The sequence below is a fragment of the Centroberyx gerrardi genome, chromosome 4 (assembly GCF_048128805.1).
Source record: "Centroberyx gerrardi isolate f3 chromosome 4, fCenGer3.hap1.cur.20231027, whole genome shotgun sequence".
In the NCBI taxonomy this organism is placed as follows: domain Eukaryota; kingdom Metazoa; phylum Chordata; class Actinopteri; order Beryciformes; family Berycidae; genus Centroberyx; species Centroberyx gerrardi.
This window is the reverse complement of record NC_136000.1, coordinates 11412765-11437526: the sequence shown is the minus strand read 5'-3', so window position 1 is coordinate 11437526 and position 24762 is coordinate 11412765. Positions and strand designations below refer to the sequence as shown.

General features: G+C 40.0%; 3 protein-coding genes across 3 annotated transcripts; 1 reads left to right on the top strand and 2 right to left on the bottom strand.

The window, feature by feature from the left end:
- Window positions 1-115: 115 nt before the first annotated feature.
- slc35b4 (solute carrier family 35 member B4) lies at window positions 116-6257 on the bottom strand. Its single transcript, XM_071897569.2, has 10 exons — window positions 5804-6257; window positions 5369-5482; window positions 5178-5280; window positions 5002-5051; window positions 4423-4504; window positions 4106-4166; window positions 3530-3639; window positions 3114-3189; window positions 2393-2468; window positions 116-1697 (listed from the first exon to the last, which is right to left on the bottom strand). Exons 1-10 carry the CDS (start codon window positions 5878-5880, stop codon window positions 1448-1450), a joined length of 999 nt encoding a protein of 332 aa, XP_071753670.2. The 5' UTR covers window positions 5881-6257; the 3' UTR covers window positions 116-1447.
- A 574-nt stretch (window positions 6258-6831) lies between these two features.
- On the top strand, window positions 6832-12572 carry golt1bb (golgi transport 1Bb). Its single transcript, XM_071897460.2, has 5 exons — window positions 6832-6991; window positions 8066-8157; window positions 8303-8481; window positions 8583-8664; window positions 11879-12572. Exons 1-5 carry the CDS (start codon window positions 6967-6969, stop codon window positions 11915-11917), a joined length of 417 nt encoding a protein of 138 aa, XP_071753561.1. The 5' UTR covers window positions 6832-6966; the 3' UTR covers window positions 11918-12572.
- A 4234-nt stretch (window positions 12573-16806) lies between these two features.
- ldhbb (lactate dehydrogenase Bb) lies at window positions 16807-24283 on the bottom strand. Its single transcript, XM_071897458.2, has 8 exons — window positions 24151-24283; window positions 21444-21580; window positions 20179-20296; window positions 19650-19823; window positions 19029-19202; window positions 18758-18875; window positions 18296-18419; window positions 16807-17289 (listed from the first exon to the last, which is right to left on the bottom strand). Exons 2-8 carry the CDS (start codon window positions 21570-21572, stop codon window positions 17122-17124), a joined length of 1005 nt encoding a protein of 334 aa, XP_071753559.1. The 5' UTR covers window positions 21573-21580; window positions 24151-24283; the 3' UTR covers window positions 16807-17121.
- Between the last annotated feature and the right edge of the window lie 479 nt (window positions 24284-24762).

Below are 24762 nucleotides of genomic sequence, written 5' to 3'. Positions count from 1 at the left end.
ATGGGAGTTGAACAACTCTTCTCTGGATTGGTCGCCGGTCTCGAGGAGAATGTGTAGATGAACATCGTGTTCCCAAGAAGAAAAAAAAACAACAGTCCCATGCAAAATACACAGCTTGTTTCTGACACTTTATTCCTATAAAATGCTCAATCTTGCAGACATGGAGACTCAATTAGATTACAGATAATCTACATTTGTCACTATTGTCATGTTTATTTCAGTTGGCAGGTATGGGTGTCATGATTTATTAAGGTACAACATGTACATGTTTCCTGTTGATAAATATTGGTCCAAAACACCTGAGACAGACAAATTCAACTAGGACACACGAGAAAGCCCCAAACCACAGATACCCAGCACCGTTACAACGATAATCCATGAATTATCGCTCTGTATTTCAACCCAGTCTGCAATATTCCCAGTCATCCTGGCTCCACCTGTATTTTGTCTATACAACAGCATATTTATGGTGTTCAGAGAAACGCTACTGACATTGATGTTAATACAGAACAAATCACAAAGTCCTCTCACATTTAGAAAATGATCTAAATAAATAACCAAACCAACCAAACAAAACTGACAAAATTAAGTTGTAAACTTTCCATGATTTTGCATATGTGGAGTGCTGGTGAGGTATTTCTAGTAATGTAGTTCTTGGGGGGGTTGGAGTGATCTTTTACCTATAATCCACATTGCATAATCAAGTAGCCTATGAAAACAAAATGAAAAACATTACTCATCAGAGGTGTGACGGAGTTGTCTTTGCTCGAGTCCCGAGTCAATCTCAAGTCTTTAGGCACAAGTCTTAAATCAAGTCTCAAGTCTAAATGTAGATTACCAAGTCAAGTCAAGTCCATGTCATTAATGTCAAGTCTAAAGTGTAAATGTAGAACACAGAGTCAAATCAGAACAAATCAAGAGTCCAGTATCAATTTAATATCTTAAAGAAAACTAAATATCTAGGACTTTTCAATGCAATATCGTTTTAATAGAATAAAAGAAACTTGGTAAGAGCATCATGAGTTTGATTTCTATAATCATTCAATAAGTTCAAATCCATACAAATTCAGAAAATTTAAATTCAGTTGTCTGGTTGAAAAAAAATCAGAGTTATTTACACATACACAAGATCTTCTGTCAACCTTTTCAAGTCAAAGTCAAGTCCCTAGTCACCAGAACCCAAGTCAAGTCTCAAGTATTCTCCTCATGCAGAGTCAAGTCTCAAGCAGTTACATTTGTGACTCGAGTCCAAGTCATGTGACTCGAGTCCCCACCTCTGTTACTCATAGAAAGTAAACCATCTAAAATAATACTGGGCTTGCTGCAACAGCTGGGTGAGAAAAAAAAACTAGAACAGCCTTGAGGTCCGTGACCGACACACCGCTCCAGTGCAGAAGCTCTCTCCATGCGACCAGTCCCTTCTCCCTTCTCCCCTCTCCCTCCTCCCTCACTGCGCCTTCTTCTCCTTCACCTCCGGCCCCCGCAGGGCCGTCCGCACGCTGCTCCACACCTCCGTGTACAGCAGCGTGCCCAGGAACACCACAGCCGTGCCGACCCAGTGCCACGCCGTGAAGGGGTTCTGGAAGTACAGGATGGAGATGATGAGGCTGAGGAACTTCCTCAGCGTCACCACCAAGGTGACCGTCAGCGAGGCGCACTCTGTGGTCAGGATGAAGACGCCGCGGATACACACGTACCTGAGGAAGGCGGTTAAAGGCTACAACAGGAAATGGAGGAAACCAGAGCAACATACAATGAGTGCAACAGTAAAAAAAAAACAGTGTAAACTCCCAGACTGCCAACATTATCATGGTTGCTTTGGCTGATTGTTAGCTGCATGTTCGCTGGTATATTGATATGTTGGCTTGTTAGATTAGGTGTGTCTGTAGCATGTTAGCTAGTAGCATGGTTGCTCCGGCTGAAAAATAAGATCTTTTACTGGCTGAAAAAGATCTTATCACCAAGACGTGAAATTCTGGAAAAATATGAATATCTATCTTATAATTAAGACAGGAGTTATATATCATATTGTCACAGTCAGGTGAGATCATAACTCCAATTTTGGTGATTTTCATGTTTTAACTTCAATTGAAGGATTACAAGCACCTCTGTGGGTTTATGAAACCTTTTCAAAACCAGTTAGATAAAAAGGGAAAAAAATGCATAGTTGTAAAAAAGGCTATTTTTGAAGTTGACATTTTGGAGGTTCAAGGTTTTCACCCGACAACAGTGATGTGATAGTAGTGAGTTCTGACAACAGTAAGCGCACCAAACCACAGCAGCGCCCAGACGATAGATATATCTGAGTCCCTGCAATATTATAATATTCATGTATAATAGAGAAGTAGCTAAATAAATAAAAGCCAGTAAGAAGGTTTTTCTGTCAGGATACTGTGTGATGACGTTCATCAGAAGGTAGATCCACAGCACCGGCATGGTCAGGCCCATCACAGGCAGCGCTACAGGAGCTGCAAGAGAAAACCTTTATTTACATCCCAACTTTGAACACTCCCACAACAAAACATCTGAGATTAAAGACAGTCAAAAACAATCTTTCCACTCACTTCCGTCCCTATTCTCCTGTGAATACAAGAATGTGTCTCTGAAGTCACTGCACGTCTGAATTAAAGCGATATTTGTGTCTCTCCATGGATCAGTGGACTAAGGTCATTTCATGCACTGGGGAGTTAAATTTCAACTCTTCAGTTTTGTCACAGATCATCCTTTAATCCCTTCTTTTCTGTCTTACATGTATGAAAAAAATCAACACTAAACGCTGAATGTAAAAGAATATATTGGAAAATATTGGCATGTTATAGCCAACATTTCCATTCATTCATTCTCTTTACCCGTTTATTACTATTCAGGGTCACTGGGGGTGGCTGGAGCCTATCCCAGCATGCATTGGGGGGAAGGTAGGGAAATCCAGTCCATCACAGGGCAAACACAGATAGACGGACAAACACACTCACACCTATGGGAAATTTGGAGTCTCCAATCTACCTGACCTGCATGTGTTTGGGCTGTGGGAGGAAACCCACGCGAACACGGGGAGAACACGCAAACTCCACACTCCAAATACATCGATAAAGCATATTAGCAGTTCAACTTACTGCTCTGGCTGAAGTACACAGAGTGGTTGTAGATGTTTGTGGAGAGAAGCAGGAAGCCAGGCAGAGGCAGGCAGTGCTGTGAAAGAGAGGGAAGAGCTTTTTTTTTTTAAGATTTATTTTTGGCATTTTATGCTTTATTGACAGAGAGATAGAGAGAGAGAGACAGGAAGGTATGGGAGAGAGAGGGGAGGACATGCAGCAAATGACCACGGGCTAGATTCGAACCCGGGTCTGACTTGTAACATTTCATACATTGCACAGCTCACTGTGTAAAAATCTGTAGTTGGGGAAATAATGAGTTTGCTAGAGGAAACATTCCCTGACAAAACAAAAACTTTGAACTTGAATTTCCTTGAAGAGGGTTGAATCTTTCAGAGTGAGAACTGCATGCTGGAGCTGAAGGACATTTCACTCACATTGTAGAAGAGGGCCTCCTTGGAGTGTTTACCGTACTGCTTGTACAGCGTCTCCTGGAAAATGCCCATTCTTGCAGACATTAGCAGAGCAAAGGTCAACATGGCAATACCTGCAGGGACAGGGAACACAGAAAAGCCGTTATATGACACTGTGGTTATGTTGCTGATAACGTAACAGGGCAAACCGTGAAGATGAATGTTAAAAAAAAATATAACAAGTCGTTACATTTCTATGCTTTTCTTTATATCACTGCTACCAGATTATTGTTTTATGCATTTTATGTAGTACAGTTTATGTAGTCGTCTTGTCGCTACTAACTGCCATATCACTCCATGGATGATGAAGATTATTCTTCACAGTGACAAATCTAAAACTTTTCAAGACCTGGAAAACACCCAATTCTTTTTGTGTACATTTCCATACTTTCCAGGCCCGTGTAGGAACCCTGTATCTATCTATAGAGGAGCCTCAAACTACAAAGTCAAACTGCAAGTCAGTCTAGAGCAAAGACGTCATGCGATGAAAGCTACACAGTAAACACAGACTCGCTGTGCCTGACTGCAGCCAGAACTCACCTAAAAGCCAGTGCATGAAGGCGTAGACACTTTCCTCCTCTGAACCTTCATTTGACACATTCTAGGGACAAACATTGTAAATTAGCTTAGGCTACAAATGTTATGATGACATATTATGACATCAAACAATTTTATGTATCTGTCCCTATTCAAATAAACACTGAATGAATGAATGAACTCTGCAGAAACAAAATTACAAATCACAGAAAGCTTGCAGCAGAGCACATATCATTACAAACTGTACTGTTATATTGCTTGAGGTCCACCAACTATGTGTAAAAAAATGTGTTATACAACACCATCAGTGGGTGACTCACCACTTGTTTGGCAGACATGATGGTGCAGATGAAGATGCCAGCTGAAACCAATACTATGGACAGGTATTTGCTTGCTGAATACCTGCAGGACGAGAAATAACGGCAATCAAAGAGCGCATTGAAATAGGATGACTGTTACTCTGACACACAAGCATGCAAACACTTGACTCTATTTAGAAAAGGTTTAGGCTAAAATAGGGCTGGGCAATAATTCAGTATCATTGTTTATCATCTTTCAGTGGAATCATACTGTGATTCTGTTGTGTAAAATGATGACAAAAAGCACATTTTATTTTACAACTCTGACAAAACAAGGTATGAAACATCTTAAGGAATATTATTTGAAAATTTCAGTGTTTTGTTTGACATCACACTTAACATTACCATGCAGTTCAATGCAGTGAACATCAATTTGATTACTTGACATGTGATTTTACATGCATAAAGCCATATTGTGATATATATATCGATGTAGAAAAAAAAAATCCAATTATCGTGATATTGATTTCAACCATATTGCCCGGCCCTAGGCTAAAATGTTCGTTAAAGCAATAAGGGATTGTGAGTTTGCAGGGATACCTTTTCTTCAGAATGATTATGCCCAGGATCATGTTAGCGATTAGCGAACCCTGTAAAGACACACACACACACACAAGGCAGCAGTCAAACAGGGAGATTAGGCCAAGGTGTCTGTAATGGGTGGAGGAAAACACTCAGAGCTGGAAGGTGAACAGCAGACGGACAGCAGGACTCACAGATCTGAAGATCATGTGCAGCGGCATGGCGATGTTGAAGTTGAGGGCGTAGTTGTTGATCACACTGACTGTGAAGAACATGGTCACCATGATCACATAGTTGCTGGAACAGAGAATTTAAGAGGTTGAGTGTCTGCTCTCCATCTCATCCATGGCAGGAGGTTCAAACCCCCATCAGCCACCTCTCTTACCTGATGGGGATCGCTGGTTTCTTCCTCCCAAAGTTTGTCTCGAAGATGAAGCCCTCCAGTGCAATGAATGCAAACTGAGCGAAGGTGACAATGTTGCCACATCCTGGAAACTCTCTGAAGAGCAAAACAACAGGGGAGACTGGAATAAATCAGGGAAATATCCAGCATCAACATGCAATAGGCCTCCAGCTAATGGTGCACAGCTTACTGGAAAGGGTTTGGTTCTTCCATTTGTTTTTAAATATGCAAATGTAGGAGTTAGCCCAACAGTGGCTACAGATATTGATTAGATAAAGTAACAAATCGTTGTCAGGCCATCACAGAGTAATATGAATGTTACAGCTATGATAATGTTTTGTATTGGCAGTGCAACAGAGAAGACAGAAGCATCAGAAATGATCAAACAGTCCATAACAGTCCAAGTTTGTCACTGACCTTACAAGTAGCTCCAGAAACACCACATTGCTACAGCATCCAACAAAAACAAGAACAATGGCAAAAACGGTCCCCATGATGACAATGAAAGCTTTTTGGCAAAATGTGTCACTTCTCGAAGCGAATTCCCATTAAGAGCATTCTGGCAAATATTCAGCAGTGTTTGTTTTTCCTGAGGATCTTCTGCACAAACTCCAATTTATGTTGAACACGTCTGAGGTTACAGTAGTCTCTTCCTCATAATGAGCTCATGGGTGTTGTAGTTCGTTACTTGACATCGCGCAGAAAAACACACGGAACTCTTAAAGCTTTTGTTTCACAGTCTCTGTATCCCAGACAAAGTTAGACAACGGCAATTATTGTAATATATTTATTCTCGTAAATAATAATAATGCTATCATAACATCTAAAAATCGTGAATACAGTAGATATCGGCGGAGTCACTGCGCAGTTGTGATTCACAGACGTGTTCGGGCGTGCTTGCGCGCGCAAGTTAGTAGGGTCTGAGAGGATAAAAAGCGAAGATGCCTCACTCTGCCCGTATATCCGGGGACCAGAAACGTCAGCGGAGAAAAGTTGCTGGCCTCCTGTTTTCTTCCGTTAGAAACATGTATTGTTCATTTGGACCATATTAAACACAAGCTGAAAGCATTTTTAACACCCAGAAGTTAATTTTGAGATTTTGTTTTGTGAGAGTAGTCTTCGAGTAATGAATCATAAAGTAGGAATAACGTTTGGGATACGATACGATTAGGAGGCAACTAGATAGATTAATTTTGGCATGTTTTTTAGATTGTTCTTTTCGTTTTTGCCAGCCAGCGATAGGAAAATAATCCAGAAAAATTGAAATGATGTTGTTATTTTCTTGATGATGAAGGCACACCGCCAGGGAAGCACATTTTGTGGCGAAACTAATCCGGAAGGCGGGTCAGTTTTTTTTTTTTTTTTTTTTTTTTTACTGTTGAGTGATATATCATCTCGAGACATAGACGATCTTTGGTAGATTGCGTGCGTGCGTGGTTCCGGAAGACGTGGCGAAAAGCCGCTACTAGCTTCTTCGCCTCTACTGCTGCTATCAACAATTTAGTTAACGCCAAACAACAACTTTGTTGAATATTAAGAAGAGTTTTGCGTGATTTGCCAAGTCCTGCAATACTGCCAAAATGATTTCTCTCACGGATTCACAAAGTAAGAGCCGTTTGTGCATTTCCGCATTTGTTCTTCGTCTGTAACAAAGTGATAATGTTGCTATGTAACCCAGTTTAGCTTTGCTGAATGAATGGGGTTAGTTGTTTTTGGTGGCGGGCCCAGCTAACCAGCACTGTTTTTCTCATCGTTTATTTTAGCATGTTGGGAAGATAGTAGGTCACTGTGTAAAACTGATATGAAGAATATCCTAGAGCAACATAGCAAGATTTGGTAACCCTTTAAATTACAGGCTGTTAATTACGCAGTAATGACTAGGAAAAATAAGTAATATCCAAGTAAAATAGATGAAAAATGAATAAAAATGAAGAAACACAGATTGTTTCTGCACAGGTGTAGTCACTCTGTAATGAATGTCCCTCCCCTCTGTGGAAGATAATAGAGACAGTGTGTTTCTACCTTTTTGAACTAGTTTATCCTTCGCCTCCAGCACCTTTCTAAGTTTTCAAAAGTGTGTGATAGTGCCACTTATCTATTACAATACAATACAATACAATACAATACAATACAATACAATACAATACTGGTAAAAGCACCTTTTTTGTACTTGTATATTACTCAGTAATTGCCCGTCATTCTAATGCTATAACTATAGTTATTACATCTATTTTACTTGGATATTACTTGCTATTATATTACTAGTTATTTCCTGTAATTTAAAGGGATTTTTCACATATTGTTTTCTTCACATAGTCACATTACTTTCATTTGTTATAATAATAATAATAAAAAAAATACACATATGCCATTCTACTCATATTTCTCATTCTTTTATGGTCACAGTAATTTCTACTAAGACTGCTGCTGCTACTTTGCCTCCTAATGCTGTAATCCATGCCTTTTTCATACTTTCATCCATCCTTCTTAATATCTTCTTTAAAATTGTTGTTTGTTTATGTTCATATAACCCCCATTTGATCCAAAATTACTTATTATTATTATTATTATTATTATTATTAATAAAGTTTCTTCTTAAAATAACTGTATGACTTTGTTAATGCAGCTACATGGCAAGAAAAATAACTCCTTTCCTTTTTCTTTTTTTCAAATCTGCAGAAATTGGCATGGGGCTGACGGGCTTCGGGGTGTTTTTCCTCTTCTTTGGGATGATGCTGTTTTTCGATAAAGCTCTTCTTGCCATTGGAAATGTGAGTTGATCTACGATCCCGCCGACCCCCATATCTGATCTCAGGAACTTTAAATTCTTCCTTTACTATCACCGCCTTGGATCAGACTGCCATGTTGTTTCTTATCGCAAAAACGTTTATTTGTGTGTCTGTCTTTTGTGTGTAGATTCTGTTTGTGGCAGGTCTGTCGTTCGTCATCGGCCTGGAGCGCACGTTCAGGTTCTTCTTCCAGAAACACAAAGTAAAAGCCACCAGCTTCTTCCTGGGAGGCGTGTTCGTGGTTCTGATTGGCTGGCCAATCATCGGCGTCGTCCTGGAGATCTACGGTTTCTTCCTCTTATTCAGGTCAGTTCAGTTCAGAAGTAAAAGGCTGTTTCAGTTTTATATCCTGGATTAGTGGGGGTTTTTGGTCTCATCTTGTTCTCTGTTTTTGCTTTTTTTAACAGGGGGTTTTTCCCAGTGGCGATAGGCTTCATCAGGCGGGTTCCTGTTCTCGGGTCGTTGCTCAACTTACCAGGGATCAGCAGTGTGAGTATCAGGATGAGCAGTGAACCACAGACACTGACCGTCCCTTCAGATAGTTTGGGTTGCACTTTCCATTACAGCACTCGCATCACTACAGTAATCATTCACCTCTTTGACTGCAGTAAAAGTAGGGCTGGGCGGATAGTTCATTATTATCATCTTATGTGGAACAGTGGAATAATATCGTGATGATATGAACATACTGGGATATCGTGACAAAATTCTGTCTTCTGAATTGAAGATAACAAGCACATTTTATTTAAACACTCTGATCAAATGAGGTATGAAACATGTTAAGGAATTGTACTTGAAAATCACACCTAACATTACCATTCGATTAAATGGGATGAACATTGATTTGATTATTTAATGTGATTTTGCATACATAAGCCACATCATGATATATATCGATATTGATCCTTATGATTATCATGATATTGACTTCAACCATATTGCCCATCTCTAAGTAAAAGTGTGAAAACTTGCTTTCACCATCAAACTTTGGGATATAGTTGGTGTCAGAGCTTGAGGACATGTTATCGGTCCTCGGCTCACGTGATTATTGGTAATTGGTTCATAGGAGTAGAGCTGGGCTTTAATATTATCGTTTGTCTTTCAGTGGAATCATATTGTGATGATATGAAGATATTTTGACATTGTGATACACAATTCTGTCATCTAAATTGATTATGACAAGCAAATTTGATTTAAAAACTAAAATACTCTTATCTTTTAAGGAATATTATTTGAAAATTGAAATGTGACATCACACCTAACATTACTACGCAGTTCAGAGCGATGTACATCAATTTGATTATTTAACATGTGATTTTGCATAGATAAGCCATATCGTGATATATATATCGAGGGCTTGGAGCCAAAGGGGCGTAAGTGTGATTTTGGGTGAATATGAGTATTATATATCAATTGAAAGGTCTCAGTGAGATCTTTTCAGTGCCAAAAGGACACAACTGAAATCATGACCCATAAGTTTTAATTAAACAAAAACTGAAAGCCGTAACAGTAAAAGTAGGGTTTTGTTTGCTGCCAAAAGGGCGTAAGACCAAGCAAAACCCCACTTTTGACACTGAACAAGCATTGTGGGTAGAGGATTCTAACAGCACTTAGGTCAGCTCAAAATGCATGCTGACGTAAGTAATGCTAGCATGGCAGCATGATCACATCATTTTTAGTATCCTATTCATATCCTAATTAATATTCTAGGTCAATATTAGATGAATGTAAATATGTTAATATTCCCATGAAATACTTAGGCCTATAGATGCAAAATGTTATTTTATAATGTTAGGAGTGTGAACTGGTCAAGATGAGCTCTGGTAGTAAGACTGCTGGTAGCTGAAGTTATCCCTCAGTGTTATGAGGAGCTTTACAGGTCTTTGAATGTGTCCCAGGACACGTCAATAAGGACTTACAAAAATGTATTATACTAGCAAAAGAAAAAAAAAGTGGTAGTTTAGAATCAAAAGTAGTTTCTTATGTCTACAGAGGTTTATTAAAAAGGTTTATTAAAAGTTTTTAACAGAAAAAAATGTATCAATCAATTTGATTATGTTCAATGTAGCCTACAATTTTAAAGGCCTTGGTGAAAGTAGCTGAGCATTACTTAAACATAAAGATATTCATTCTGATCTTGTTTTATATTTCAGTATTGATTGAAGTGTAAATGTTAGATTTGTATTAAAATGAATGTGTTTTACAATTGTTTACTTACATACGCCCATATTCTGCATGGCTGTATTGGGACAATGTTTGTGCCAAAAAGGCGTATTTCACTCTTTTGCCATTTCTAAAAAAGTTAACAAATATAATTCAACTTAAACTGTAGCAGTATTGTTTTTATAGTAATGCTCAATCTGATAACACAAAAAGTAAAAATATTGTGCTTAGTATGTGGTAACGGCAGCTGATCCAAGTTTAATCAAAATTTGTTTTGGCTCTCCTGTAAAATCTACTATAACGCACTTACGTCCCTTTGGCTCCAAGCCCTCGATATATACTATATATATATATTGATAACGAAAAAAATCCTATTATCGTGATATTGATTTCAGCCATGTTGCCCGGCCCTACAAAAAATCCATATAGACAGGGTTTGGAAAAAATTCCCACACACTGTCTCACATTTGTTATTGCAGCATTTCAACAGTTTGCCATTTATTAGATAGTTCAAAATTGAGAGAGACAGGAAAGATTGAGAGAGAGAAAGGGACCCAGGATGTTGCACAGATGGTGCGCCTGTTAGACTGCCGAGCCACCAGGCTGCCCGGATTTTAACACATTTGGAAATGACGGGAAGTCTCACACTGAAATGTAAATGATGACTTTTCCTAATCTTTTCCTGTCCTGTGCTCTCCGGTGCCTCCTCAGTCTTGCTCTCTGTTGGACGAGCCGCTCGTCTCGCCTCAGAACAGAGACTCTGTTGTACTGAACAGAGCTGCACTGTGCATCATGAAGCCGTCTGGGATTCCCCACTTCATGGCTGATGTGACATTGTGTGTCAGTTGTCTCTGTAAAGCCTCTGTGAGTGTGAAGAGCTTGTGAAGACTGTCAGTGTCCAGCGTCAGTTATCACAGCAGTTTGTCCCCATGTAGTTCACTATACTGTAGGTGTGCAGTGTAGTCGACCATCTGTACTATGAGCTTTGTTGATTTGACAGTACGTCCTTAATTTAGGTTTAAACCAGATATCAGTGAACCATTTTCTTTATACAGAAGGAATAACTTGGCTTTAATTTCCTGCAAGTCACACCTTAATCTGTCAAGAAAAATAGATGATAAATCTGTCATATATTATAAAGACTTAAATAATGAAGTTGAAAAGGAAATGGCCACTCAGTCTCAATATCAGGCAATCACATACCAGTAAGCATACATACAATTTCCAACCAGTAATATTTTCACAGATTTTTGAACAAACTGCGTTTCTCTCCCAAACGGACACTGCTGTCCCGTCTTGATTGACCTCTCCACACGTTCTGCCCCACCCCACCATCCTGTTTCACCTGGAAATATGTTAAATTACGAAGGCAAGATGCTCTCAAAATGCCATTTCATTGTGACTTTAAAGGGACCTAATGATAAAAAGCATCTACACACATTTCTCCTGTTGTATTTCCTGCCTCTGTTCTCCCTCTAAGCTTTAACGGTGTGTTTGTAGCTCATGTGTAACCATGTCTTACTCTCTTGTTCTCTTCCAGTTGGTGGACAAAGTTGGCGAGAGCAACAATATGGTATAACAACAGGCTGTCGTTTGTTTGGAGGAGAAATCTCAGTATTTATGATTGCTTCTAATAGTGACTTTTTCCCTTCTGGTCATCGCCTCCCCATAGCAAAAAAGTCACAACTGTGAATCCAAACATCTTTCGACACAAAGGAAAGACGTTTTCCTTTGGACACTCGACTGACATCATGACGTTTCCTCTGTCAGAAGGAAATGGCTTTATATCTCGCTGCCATTGGACATTGTTACTAAGGGACTTTTATTTTGAAGGCTGGAAGCAGGCCTCCCTTTTTTGTATCATTGCCACTCGTTACCAACTGATAATGGACGCGCTGGGACCAACCACTGGATTATCTGGACGCCTCGGCAGCCTTTCCTCTATGTTGTGTGCCTGAACGGTCACTGAGAGTATTTTTAGGTTCTTCAATGAAGTGTTACTGAAATTTTTGTACAGTTGTTAAAAACGCCGCAGCTTGTGCTCCACCTGACCGAGGCCGGGCGAACCTGAACACAACAGACGGGCTCTAGACGCATCTGCAGCTCAGACGACGCTGCTCTCACCGCAGTCACTTTCTATTTAAATATATTAAGAGGCTTGTCAGAGAGATGTTTTACTCTGTGTAACTTTTGTAAATGCATACTTGAAATAAAGTGTGTGTGTTTTTTTTTTTTTTAAATTTGTGTTGTCAACATATTTTCGCTTCAGAGATCATGCATTTCAGATTTACTTTAAAGGATCATACAGACGGATTTCAGCATTCAAGAAAGTTGAGTTTGCACAACTGTGACCTGTTGCCAGAAATAAGAGAGGAAAGTCTGTCTTCCCTCCTAATCTATGATATTATGCTGATAGAGAGCTGCATTTCCAATCAATTATAAAAGATGCAAAAGGCGGCAGAGTGCTAAGAGTGTCCTTATCCCCAAAGTGCTTATCATTTTCTGGGGATAAGGAGGCATATTCTAGTCACAACTGAATAAGGAGAAAAACCCCAAAACTGTCAGTTCACACAATCGGCCTCCAGGCTGTACATGTGGTATTTTACATATATATATATATGCAAATGAATCCCTCCTAGACTCTATATGGGAGTAAAACAACGCAATATCTGCATGAACATTTAAAGTCTTGCACCAAAACTGTTGGAATATCATTTGCAGCTTGTTATGGAAAACATTTTTAATGCATTCCTTCAGATACATCACTTTTAAACTACACTTTTTCCTCCAGTAGCCAAGCCTCAGGTTATGAGTCCTGGAGCTGCTGCAGCGAGGACACACGCGCGCACACACACACACACACACACACACACACACGCACACACACATGCTGTCATCACATCAGCCTCATTCATAAAAGTTCACCTGTGTCGTCACTAGGCAACCCTGTGAAAACTCACTACTGTAAATGGCTCAGGTGCATGTGAGAGTCTTCCTCTTAAAAGTTTGAATCTGTTTCATATGATGTGTGTGTGTGTGTGTGTTTTAATTGATGTGACGGATGTGCAATGACAGTTTTAACAGCACCTCTCACTCTGGCAAACTGAAATATTACGCATGAGGTGTCTCCCAGCATCATCATCCTCATCTGTGAGCCTGTATAATAAGGCTGTTTGATTTTTTATATCTAGTAGCAGCAGCAGAGGAGGAGGAAACAACCGAAGCCTCATTAAGACCAGAACAAACTAATAAACCAAACAAACTGTCTGGAGGAGGAGGGCTCAGGAAATGAAAGTAAGTTAAATTAACGGTGTTTTGATCAGTTTTAGCAGCTTTGCACTTGTCGGAAACTTTAAAATGTTTATCTGAGAAGTGTAAGTCTGGAAACATTCATACTTTTCAGAGGGAGTTGAATATAAAGTATTAAGTCATTTGATTTATGAAAAAGTGTATCATAAATTAAATGTAGGCTAAATTGTTTGCTTCTTCTTCTGTTTCTTCTGCTTCTTCTTCTTGTTATTGATGTTATTATTTAATGAAAATAAATATGTTATTGCAGAGCTCAGCGATGGCTCTGACAGTCACGTTGCTTTTAGTGACATTGGTTTCCCATTCTTGGAGTGCGCCACAGGTGGGCGAAAGTTGTAAAAATCATATCTATCTATCTATCTATTTATCTATCTATCTATCTATCTATTAATATCTAATATGGAGTATATAAAAATGTTAATATCAGATATTAAGTTCAGACATTTTCTTCACCCCTCTTCAGTGGAAAAACTGGACTCCCCAGGCCATCTTATACCTTAAAGGCGCACGTAAGAATAATTCTGTATTGCCTGTATATTTTTTTTCTTATCATATCCATCATATCATACCTGCTTTATAGTGTTAATTAAAACTGTACAGAATTGGCTAATTTTGAACTGCACTTTATATAAAATAAAAATAAAAATAAAGAAATTAATTTGGTGAAATTCGGTGTAGGAGTGGGATGATGTGATTGTATTAATCTGTTGCAGAGCGACACCGTTCAGTATTAGAGCGCGCCGGCAGAGAGGAGGGGGACACTTTACATTTAGGTGAGTCCAATGAGTGATGTAGTGGTGAATAAAAAATATGGGTGAACTATCAACTCCAGTCTCATTATTAGACAAACAACCACTAATACAAAAAAAAAAAAAAACAATTTTATACAAATTTATTTATGATTTTTTCCCCCTTGAAAGCCCCTATCCTCATTTAACTTATCAGTTTCATACTAATTCCTCTGATATATACTATGAATTTATCTCAAAGATTTATGTCACCCTAAAAAGAGTGAGATTGAGTAAACTCTATTCTACCAATAGAAAGCTGGGTAAACTGCTTTCACCCCACCAACCCAAAAACAAGGATTATAGATTTAGGCATTCATCTTGAGAATGAGGCAGTAAAACTCTGCACATGCATATACCTTTAAGCTGTATAGTTTTGTATTCAGGTAACTTTTTATGGCATGCCTTTGTATCTGTTTAGTATTTCATTGCAATTTCCTTTTTGTGACCAAGTTTCTAAAGTGTTTTTTCTGTGCCTCCCTCTGGTCAGTGACACACAGTCGGAGCAGTGACGGACTGGGAATGTCTCTGGCTGCATCCATTCTTCTGGAGCTTCTGCGGCAAGCTATGGAAGAAGGTAAAGCACTAAATTAACACTCCTGCTCTGCCTGACCGCTCTCTGAACAACTATGATAACAGATTATCCATCTGTTGTGTGTTTCAGGCGGAGACAATCCAGGTTATCTGCATTACCAGAATGAACGAGGGTTGAATTTGAATTATTTGTGACTGTGAACCTGTTTTCCAGCCAATGTATACAGTATGATTCCCAGAGGTCACGGACACACTGTGAGCTGTAAAATAATACATAAAATAAATTTGAATCCTATCTTAAATGTATTGCTGGATTGAAGTCTTTGGATGTACTTGTTCCTGAAGTTACCTTGCAGCAGAGGGAATTCCCTGCACTGATTCGGAAAAAAAAATCCACGCTGGCTCCAGGCAACAAGTAACTCATTCACACCACACCATAATTAACACCATGCTGAACACCATTCAGTCATACATCATCACAGCGTCTGCTTGGGTCACGGGGCGAGGTGGCCTCATCACTCTGATCAGGAATGGCAGCCTCCACCAACCATGTTTGTGTCAAACTAAGGTCACAGCCGGGGTGGAGAGGAGGGCAAACCCACAGCCGCTTCCATCCCGCCGGTCCTGCATGTGGGACAAACACGTGTCTTGCAGCCAAGCTTTGTTCAAACTCACAGAACTTTATTTTAAATTCTAGTCAAGGTCCCAAGGTTTCCAAAGATACCAAATATGTCATGCTGAATTACAGGGAAATGTGTATAAAATGGTACACACATATCTAGTTTTTTTTCCTCATTTGATGTAATGGTGCAACCATAAAAAAAATGGCACCTTTGGTTTGAATATTTCACTCAGTACAAGCAGCTATAGCTTCAATGAAGCTTTGCAAAGAGCAGATACAGAATATGTATGTGATATTGTCATACAGTATGGAAAAATGTTTCTTTTCTAACTTTGAAGCTACTTAAGAGGAAATTTAAGGGCATACTCAGGCGGCAAGGGGTTTTAAACTCATTTCAGTTTAGTTTATTTGATCTTTTTATTTGCAGAATAGGGTTTACCCAGATTTTTAGGGCTGACATAAATGCATCATACTAATACTAATAATAAATACAATTGTACTTCATTTTGGTAGCTGTTTTCCTTATGATCATCAACAGCGGGAGGTCACACAATACTTTACCCACCTGTTTATATCACTGGTCACCAGTAAAACACGGTAAGGTTAAGTTCCCCTGCACCCACTGAAGTTCAAGACACAAAGGCTGATCATGCTAAATTAATGCACCACTTCATTCATTAGATAACACTAAGGGTGGAAGTAACTAATTACATTTGCTGTTATTGAGTAGCGTTTTTGTGTATGTTTTTACTTAAGTATTGTACATTTTAAATCACATCCATTAGAGTACAGATTTTGTGTCTCACCATCAGCAACAGAAACTGGACAATCCTAAATTGGCCAGTTGTGGAGCCATTCACAGTGAGAAGACTAATCTGCCTTTACTTTGTTTGTGCACTTTATTTTGTAATTTCTAAATTTTCAAATTAAAAGAATCTAGTTTGAACTCTGTCCTCTCATTCTTTTAGAATCACATGGAAAAGATCACATCTAACAAAGTTCTCTTTTCTAAAAAGTAACTCAGTAACTTTCACTCTGAGTACATTTTAAATGAGCTACTTTTTACTTTTACTGAAGTAGATGTTTACACCAGTTCCTTTACTTCTATTTAAGTAAAATATGAGCAAAGTAACAGTACTTCTACTTGAGTAGGACATTCTATCCATATTCTTTCCACCCCTGGAAACACTGAATAATGCACACATGCACTCCCAGTTCAAGCACCAACAAACTTGATTTATTTCACATCAAAGCAACATGAGTGACACATCGTCCCATACTGCAACACAGTCAAAGACAAATGAGTGAAACGTTTGATTTCACTCAGTTGACTCACATTTTAGTCTCCTCTCCAGCGAGCAGCCGAGTGCGGACCCTGACACCTAGCTAAGACTCATGGGATACAAACCCCGTACGCCTGGGGATCTACAGAGGGCAGCGGGTGAAGGAGTGTGCGGTGGGAGCTGTCTGGTATTTTGGGACTGCAGAGTAATAAGGTGATGGGCAGCTATGTCGCCCCCTGCTGTTCAGTTAGATGTCCTTCAGGTCCCTCTGGATGTCCCACAGTGTGCTGGCGCTGGCCTGCAGCTGGGCCACCTCGTCCTCTGTCAGCGTCATGTTGACCACGCTGGCCACGCCCCCGCTGTTCAGCACGCAGGGCAGACTGAGGTACACCTCCTCACTGATGCCATGCATGCCCTGCCAATCAACATCCACATCAACATCAACATCAACATCCACATCAACATCAACATCAACATCAACATCAACATCAACATCCACATCAACATCCACATCAACATCAACATCCACATCAACATCAACATCAACATCAACATCAACATCCACATCAACATCCACATCAACATCAACATCAACATCAACATCAACATCCACATCAACATCCACATCAACATCAACATCAACATCAACATCAACATCAACATCAACATCCACATCCACATCCACATCAACATCAACATCAACATCAACATCCACATCCACATCCACATCAACATCAACATCAGCATCAACATCAACTGCATTGTCTACATTAGGACACGTGTATGGAAAGACATCAGTGCCAGCAGAGACTGAATTTCAGTTGTATAAATTTTAATTTATCATGCCCATATTGAACTTGGTGAATTAAAACAGATGGATTTGTTGAATAAATTAATTCAATATTTGAATTGGTAAGGCTTTCTTAATTAATTTGTTCAAATTCGACACTCAAATTCTTCCAGTCATCACTCAGCGCACAAAAGTCCCTTGTGCCTAGAGGTGTGACTCAAACTAAATTTAAATTGGGGAAAACCAAATTTGAAATAATAGTTCAAATCACATTCAATTTGTATTCAATTTCAAATTGTGCCTTACAGGTTAATTTGATTAATTCAGCGGTTCAATATGAGTATGACAAATTCAAATTTTCATACTTCAAATACAAACTCTGCTGGCAAAAATCTCTTTGAACAACAACAAAAATACTGAGTATATCTGCTAAAAATGCATGCACTTGTGGTACTAAAGTACCCCTGAAGTGCTTGGTACCAAAGTGCATGTTAGAAAACTACTTTAGATAACAGCCAACAAAACATGGCTTTTAATGGAAAAGGTGCAGTCTGTGTGTGATAGTGTGTGTGCATATTTGAAGGATGCAGTGAGTTTCTGTCTGTATGTGTAAAATAAAAAGAGTCCTCACCTTCACCATGGTGGAGACGGGATGAATCCTGTTCATGTTCCTGATGAGGCTCTCTGTCAGGTCGGCGACACTCAGTCCAATGGCCCAGTTGGTGTAGCCCTTCAGCTTGATCACCTCATAGGCACTGAGACACACAGGGACACACTTTAAGACACTGTATCAAAAACTATCCAGGTTTGAGCTGTGGAGACAGCTTCTGGACCGCTTCATGCTTTGATTTATTCGTCTGAACAGTGATAAAGCATAGAAGTGAAGTGACAAAAACTGAACTGATAAAATACAACGATCAAAAAGAAAGAAGAGGAACAAATTACTTGGATTTTTGCAGCTGAGACACAAAAAACCCCAAGAGACTTATAAAAATATCACACCTCAAAACTCATTCATCATTTTTTTTTTTAAACTTGTACCATCACCTGAAAGCAAGCAAATGCACAGCAGAACAAGTGAAGACCAGCCTACCTGTCCACCACCATCTTGTGCGCCTCCTTCCAGTTCTCATCGTCACTGTCAGTGCCGATGTCCGGGTTTAATGTCTGCAGGTTGACTCCAGCTACGTTAGTTCCACTCCACACAGGCACTGAAACACACGATGACATCATCACCCTCTGCCTCCGTAGACTTCACACAGTCAATGCAATCACTCATCATTAACATAGGGACACTCAGAGATGTGGTCACACACACACACACACACACACACACACACACACACACACACACAAATCCTCACCGCTGGTGTCTCCATGTTCTCCCAGGATCCAGCCGTTGAAGCTGCTGGAGTGGATTCCCAGTTTGTCGGCCATCAGGAAGCGGAAGCGGGCGGAGTCCAGGTTGGTGCCGCTGCCGATGACGCGGTGCTTGGGAAGGCCGCTCAGTTTCCAGGTCACGTAAGTCAGTACGTCAACTGTTGAAGGGAAAGACAGTCTCAGGTTACAAGATCAAGAGGTGTGTGTGTGTGTGTGTGTGTGTGTGTGAGTGAGAGTGAGAGAGGGGAAAGAGAGAAAGAAGAACGTCTGTATAAAATGTGTGTGTCTGTAAAGTAGAACTGCAACTAACTATAAAATGTCAAAAATAATGACAAATGCCCATCACAAGTTACCAGAACCCAAAGTGATGTCTTAAAATTGCCAGAAAAACCCCAAAGTATCCATTTTATAATGATATGAAACAGAGAAAAGAAAGCAAATCTTAGGATTTTTGAAGCTGTAGCCATCAAATATTTGGCATTTTTACTTGATAAATGACTAAAACGATTATCGATTCTAATTTTGATAAACGATTAATTTACTGTCAACTAATCGTTTCAGCACTACTGTAAACAGATGTACAGTCAGTGTGTGTTAAACAGTACCTGGGTTGGAAACCACGATGATGATGCAGTTGGGGCTGTATCTGACGATCTGGGGGACGATGTGCTTGAAGATGTTGACGTTTCTCTGGACCAGGTTCAGCCGGCTCTCCCCCTCCTGCTGACGGACTCCGGCTGTCACCACCACAATGCGGGAGTTGGCTGTAACGGAGTAGTCTGACAGGGGAGAAAGAGGAGTGAAGCGGTCTGCATGGCTGACCAGGCAACAGATACAGAAGGAGAAGGAGAGCTAAGTGAGGGAAAACACACATTCGGTCCTCGCTTACTGATTTCCATCCAAACCACGCATCTTTAGATGATCAGAGAATCAAACTTGAGCATAGTTTGTGTTTTTTTGTCCACTGTCAACAGACTAGAAAATGGTAAGAATCGTGACCTAGACACAAAGAAAGACTGGTAATGATGCTTGCCAGTTAGCTGTACTCTGCAAATACCTGTGTCTGTGTTTATCTATATTGTAACTGATATATGAGTTCCACATTTTCTAGGCGTTTCAGAGTTATAAACTTGCCTTTGTCTGCGACTATCTTGGAGGTTTTGAGGAAGAGGCTGCCATGCTGCAGGTCCATCATCTCTCCTTTCAGCTTGTCCTCCATCACGTCCACCAGGGCAAGCTCGTCAGCCAGCTCCTGCACACACACACACACACACACACACACACACACACACACACACACACACACACACACACACACACACACACACACACACACACACACACCAGGGGGATTCAGGTCATCCAGGACAATACTGGTTCACTTCACAACACACTAATTCAACAAAATAGTTGTTTCTGCAGTGGGTTAACAGCAGAGGTGGAGACTTGAGTCACATGACTTGTACTTCTAGTTTGATGACTTGAAAAGGTTTCTAAAGTCTTGATAAAAGATCTTGTGTTACTTAGATTGAAAGTTATGAGATTTGTTCCACCAGACAACTTATTACTAATTTAAATTCTGAATTTGTACGGAATGATTGAATTCATTGAAGTTGAAATTGATTACAGAAATCAAACTCATGATGCTCTTACCAAGTTTTTTTTATCCTATTAAAACCATACTGCATTGACAGGTCCTAGATATTTTGTTTTCTTTAAGATATTAAATTGATACTGGACTCTTGATTTGTCCTGACTTGACTTGGTGTTCTACATTTAGACTTGGAACTTGATATTAATGACATGGACTTGACTTGGACCTGACTTTGTAATCCACATTTAGACTTGGGACTTGACTTGAGACTTGTGCCTCAAGACTTGAGACTGACATGGGACTCGAGCAACACTTGAAATAAGGTCTATAGAAACGCTACAGCGGTTGTTTGTTCCTAGTGCAATGAGGCTTTGGAGTAAAAACATTAGACCTGTACCTGACCTTTGTTTTAGTGCGGCTTCCCACTAGCACTGATCATTTTGTACTGAATGTTTCTGTATAGAACTGATATATTCTGTTCCGCCTGTGCAAGCAGCGTCCTGATTCTGCCCTCTTCTGTATGTTGTTTCAGTGATAAAGGGATTTCTTATTTGTGGGATCAATAAGGTAATCCTTCTACTATTACTACAACTACTGCTGCTGAACTGCTGTAGTAGCAGGTGACTGTAGTTGGTGACAGCTGACATTTTCCTGACATTGTCACAGCACTGTAACAAGGACAGTAATAAGACAAGAGATCAGTAATCCGGTGTCAGTCTGGCAGAGATCCTGGGTATTACCCCTCCTGTGACACCAGGGAGCGGGCAGGTAATCTGAGCAGGGGCAGAAACGGTGCGGCTCTTACCCTGAGCAGGATGCTGATGGCGCAGGCCATGCCGACCTGGCCCACACCCACCACCGTCACCTTGTTCCTGGGGGGCTCAGCGGGGCCGCTGAACAGCGGGGTGATCAGCTTCTGCAGAATTGAGGCCATTCTCAGTGCTGGAGAGTGAAAAAGGGAAGAGGGAAGAGGAGAAGGGAGGGAGGGAGGGAGGGAGGGAGGGAGGGAGGGAGAGAAGAGCGTACCTGGTCAGACAAAATGTCGGTCTTAGACGAGTGACCAATAACTCACAGACAGAACGAGGACAAACGGTGCTGCATCCAGTCTGCAGGCTGAATAATCAAAGGCAAACTTCATAAATACTGCATTCAGGACACAGCCTCTTCTAGTCATTTAGAGTGTAGAGGGATTACAAATTAAGCCTGACATTTAATTCACTAGCCCTAATGGAAGCATGACTTCTCTCTGCCACCTAGATCCATTGCATCCGCACAGGAAGAAAAAAAAACAAAAAAACCCACAGTGAATGAGGCGGGTGCCAGACATTATCCCTCTGCAGGCTTCACCCTGAAAAGACACTCGGCCAGACACAGAAACAGCAACAGAATACTTGCATTGTTTGGCGATGCTCCGAGCTGCGAAGTATAAATACCACCATGTAATCAGCATGGCAAGCTGAAACGGTATCTAAGGTGCGTGTGTCCACAGAGTTCAGTACCCCCCTGCATCCACAACACCTCCCGGACTCAGACGCTGCTGTGCAGTCCAGTCGGCCGAGGCAGGTATCCCGTCAGCTGCAGCGGCAGCACAGAGCGCATGTGACTCAGACACACGGCTCCGCTCCTCTCCCTCCTCCCTCCTGCCCAAATGGAGGACGGGACGCTCTAATCGGATGCCGAACTTGACTGACTGCCTGCAGACTGTTAAAGGAGTTACTGTAATCCTTTAACGCTGCCTCCATCTGCTGCACCTGCACCCCACATGAACATTAACCTTGTGCCCAATGGGGTGTCAAGATGAGATAAGATAAGATGAGATAGCACTTTATTGTCATTAGAAAAACAATATGAAACGACTGCTATCATATTTGCTGAAGGATATAATGTATAAATTATGGTTAGATGATGTGCAAGTCTCTTTCTCTGATATAAGAGCAATGTAATGCATGACAGTATGTTACAGCTACTATATTGTCAGTATCAAATAAAAATAGTGTCTTCCTTTAAAACACTTCTGAAAATGTATTTTTATCAGAAGGCCCTTTTATAATCACTCTAATCTCTTGTATTTGTAATTATTTTAATGTAAACTTGTTTTATCTGACATTTTATCCAATGAATTTGGCATGACTAAGGTTTTATGTTTTATCTTCACATTGCTTGATGATGATACATCTTTTGTTTTGATCTGTTTGTGTGAAGCACTTTGTAATATTTGTTTTGAAAAGTGCCATATAAATAAAGTATTATTATACTTGCTGAAAGATATAGTGTATAAATTGTTAGACAATGTTAGACAATTCTCTCTTTCTGATATAATATCAATGTAATGCACAGCTGCTATCTTGTCATTATCAAATAAAAATTTGCAGAAATAACATCTGAATTATGTATGATTCAATGCTCATTCAATGCAAAATTCATTCAAAATTCAATATTCACCTATATATCATACATTTGGGCATTGTTTACATACTGTAGCACATTACATCTCCAACTGTTGTCTCTGCAAGGGATTTATACTTGAAAGGGACAGTGCCAACTAGATTACATTGTACTCATGACATTGTGAAGTGCTTTACAAGATTACAATACAAGTCATGATGTATTGCAAACCTGAATGTACCAATCCTGACGTTATCTGAGCCAAAATATCTAAAAACAAAACAAAACAGTCGTCTCTTTTGCAGTGCATCGCCCCCGGAGGATGCACGAGACACCGGAGATACATTTCCAGTGAAAGTGTATGGGAAACCAAGATTACCAAGAGAAAGCAACGTGCGCTCCAAGCGTATGGATAAAGACATGAGCGGTTAATGCGGAGGCTTAGCCGGCAAGGTCACAGGAGGTATTAATGAATAGTTTTCATGACACTTAATTATGAATTTCTGAACAGACGTTACTACTTGACTAATCATTCAATTAAAATAGCCTACCATAAGGTATAATAGCCTCTGTCGCTTATTTCTGGAGACTTTTTGTGACTGACAGCACGGGCTTGAGAATAACAAACGGTTGAAAGGTGTCCAAGAAAGATAAGATAGCCTTGAACTTGAACAGAGACCGTGTTAGTGTTAGTGGAGAAGTCAGACATTTCATCAACAGCGAGGTGCGTGGATAATATAGCTGAGGATAGCAGGCAGGCTATGCGTAGTGATGGTGGCAGGATTTTTAAATCTATGAGGCTTTTTTGTTGATAAAGCCGCAAATACGTGTCTTAATGCTATAATCTAAATGGCTTTATTATAAGTCTGCAATAGGCTAAGCTGTAGAAGGCGATTTCAAGACGACTACTGTAGCGCACATATGAACAATATATTACCAAAAAAATCAACATTTTTGCGAATTATTTTTCATCATTTCATTAGTCATCATTTAATTTCATTAGTCAGAATTTCCTTCCTCATCATGATACTTATTTGATGAGCCAAAAAAAGGTCCCAGACAAAAACGTGTGACAAGAATAACAAAACTACAGATACTTGAATACGCTATTCATGTTCGGTACATACTTTTGCTTTTTCCTGATAAAAAGAGCGACTTGTCCTGTTAATGGTCCAGATGAGAAGACAGCGGTGGCTCTATGGAGGCGCGCGACAGCTCTGCTGGAGAAAGCAGCCAAAACGGAAGTTGCTGCAGATGATTAACTATAAGAACCGGCCCCCACGTCGCCTGTAGGCCTACAGTCATATGGATGGTTCATGTGAGGCGTCTTGTACCAAAGTGTCGATTCATACACTTGGACTATACATATCATATATCACAGCAAATTAAACGTGTCTGAAATTCATGATAAATAACTAAATGAACACTAAAATAAATATAATTTTTATGTTATGGGAGGCGCACAAAGGGATACAAAGGCTGAAAATGACCAAAACACACAATATGCACAAATCAGAGCAGCTGTCATCACGAATAACAAAACAAGTACAGAATACAAAAAAAAACACAGAAAAGGGGGGCAGCATTACCCCAAATAGACTGTTGAAGCATAAAAGCAGTGCCTAAATCTTTCTACCTCAAGTAGGCTACTCAAGTTCAAGTTCATTTGTTTATAAAGCCCTTTATCACAAGCATGTCTCAAGGACTTTACAGAGAAGGAGCCTAACTAGATCTAAACA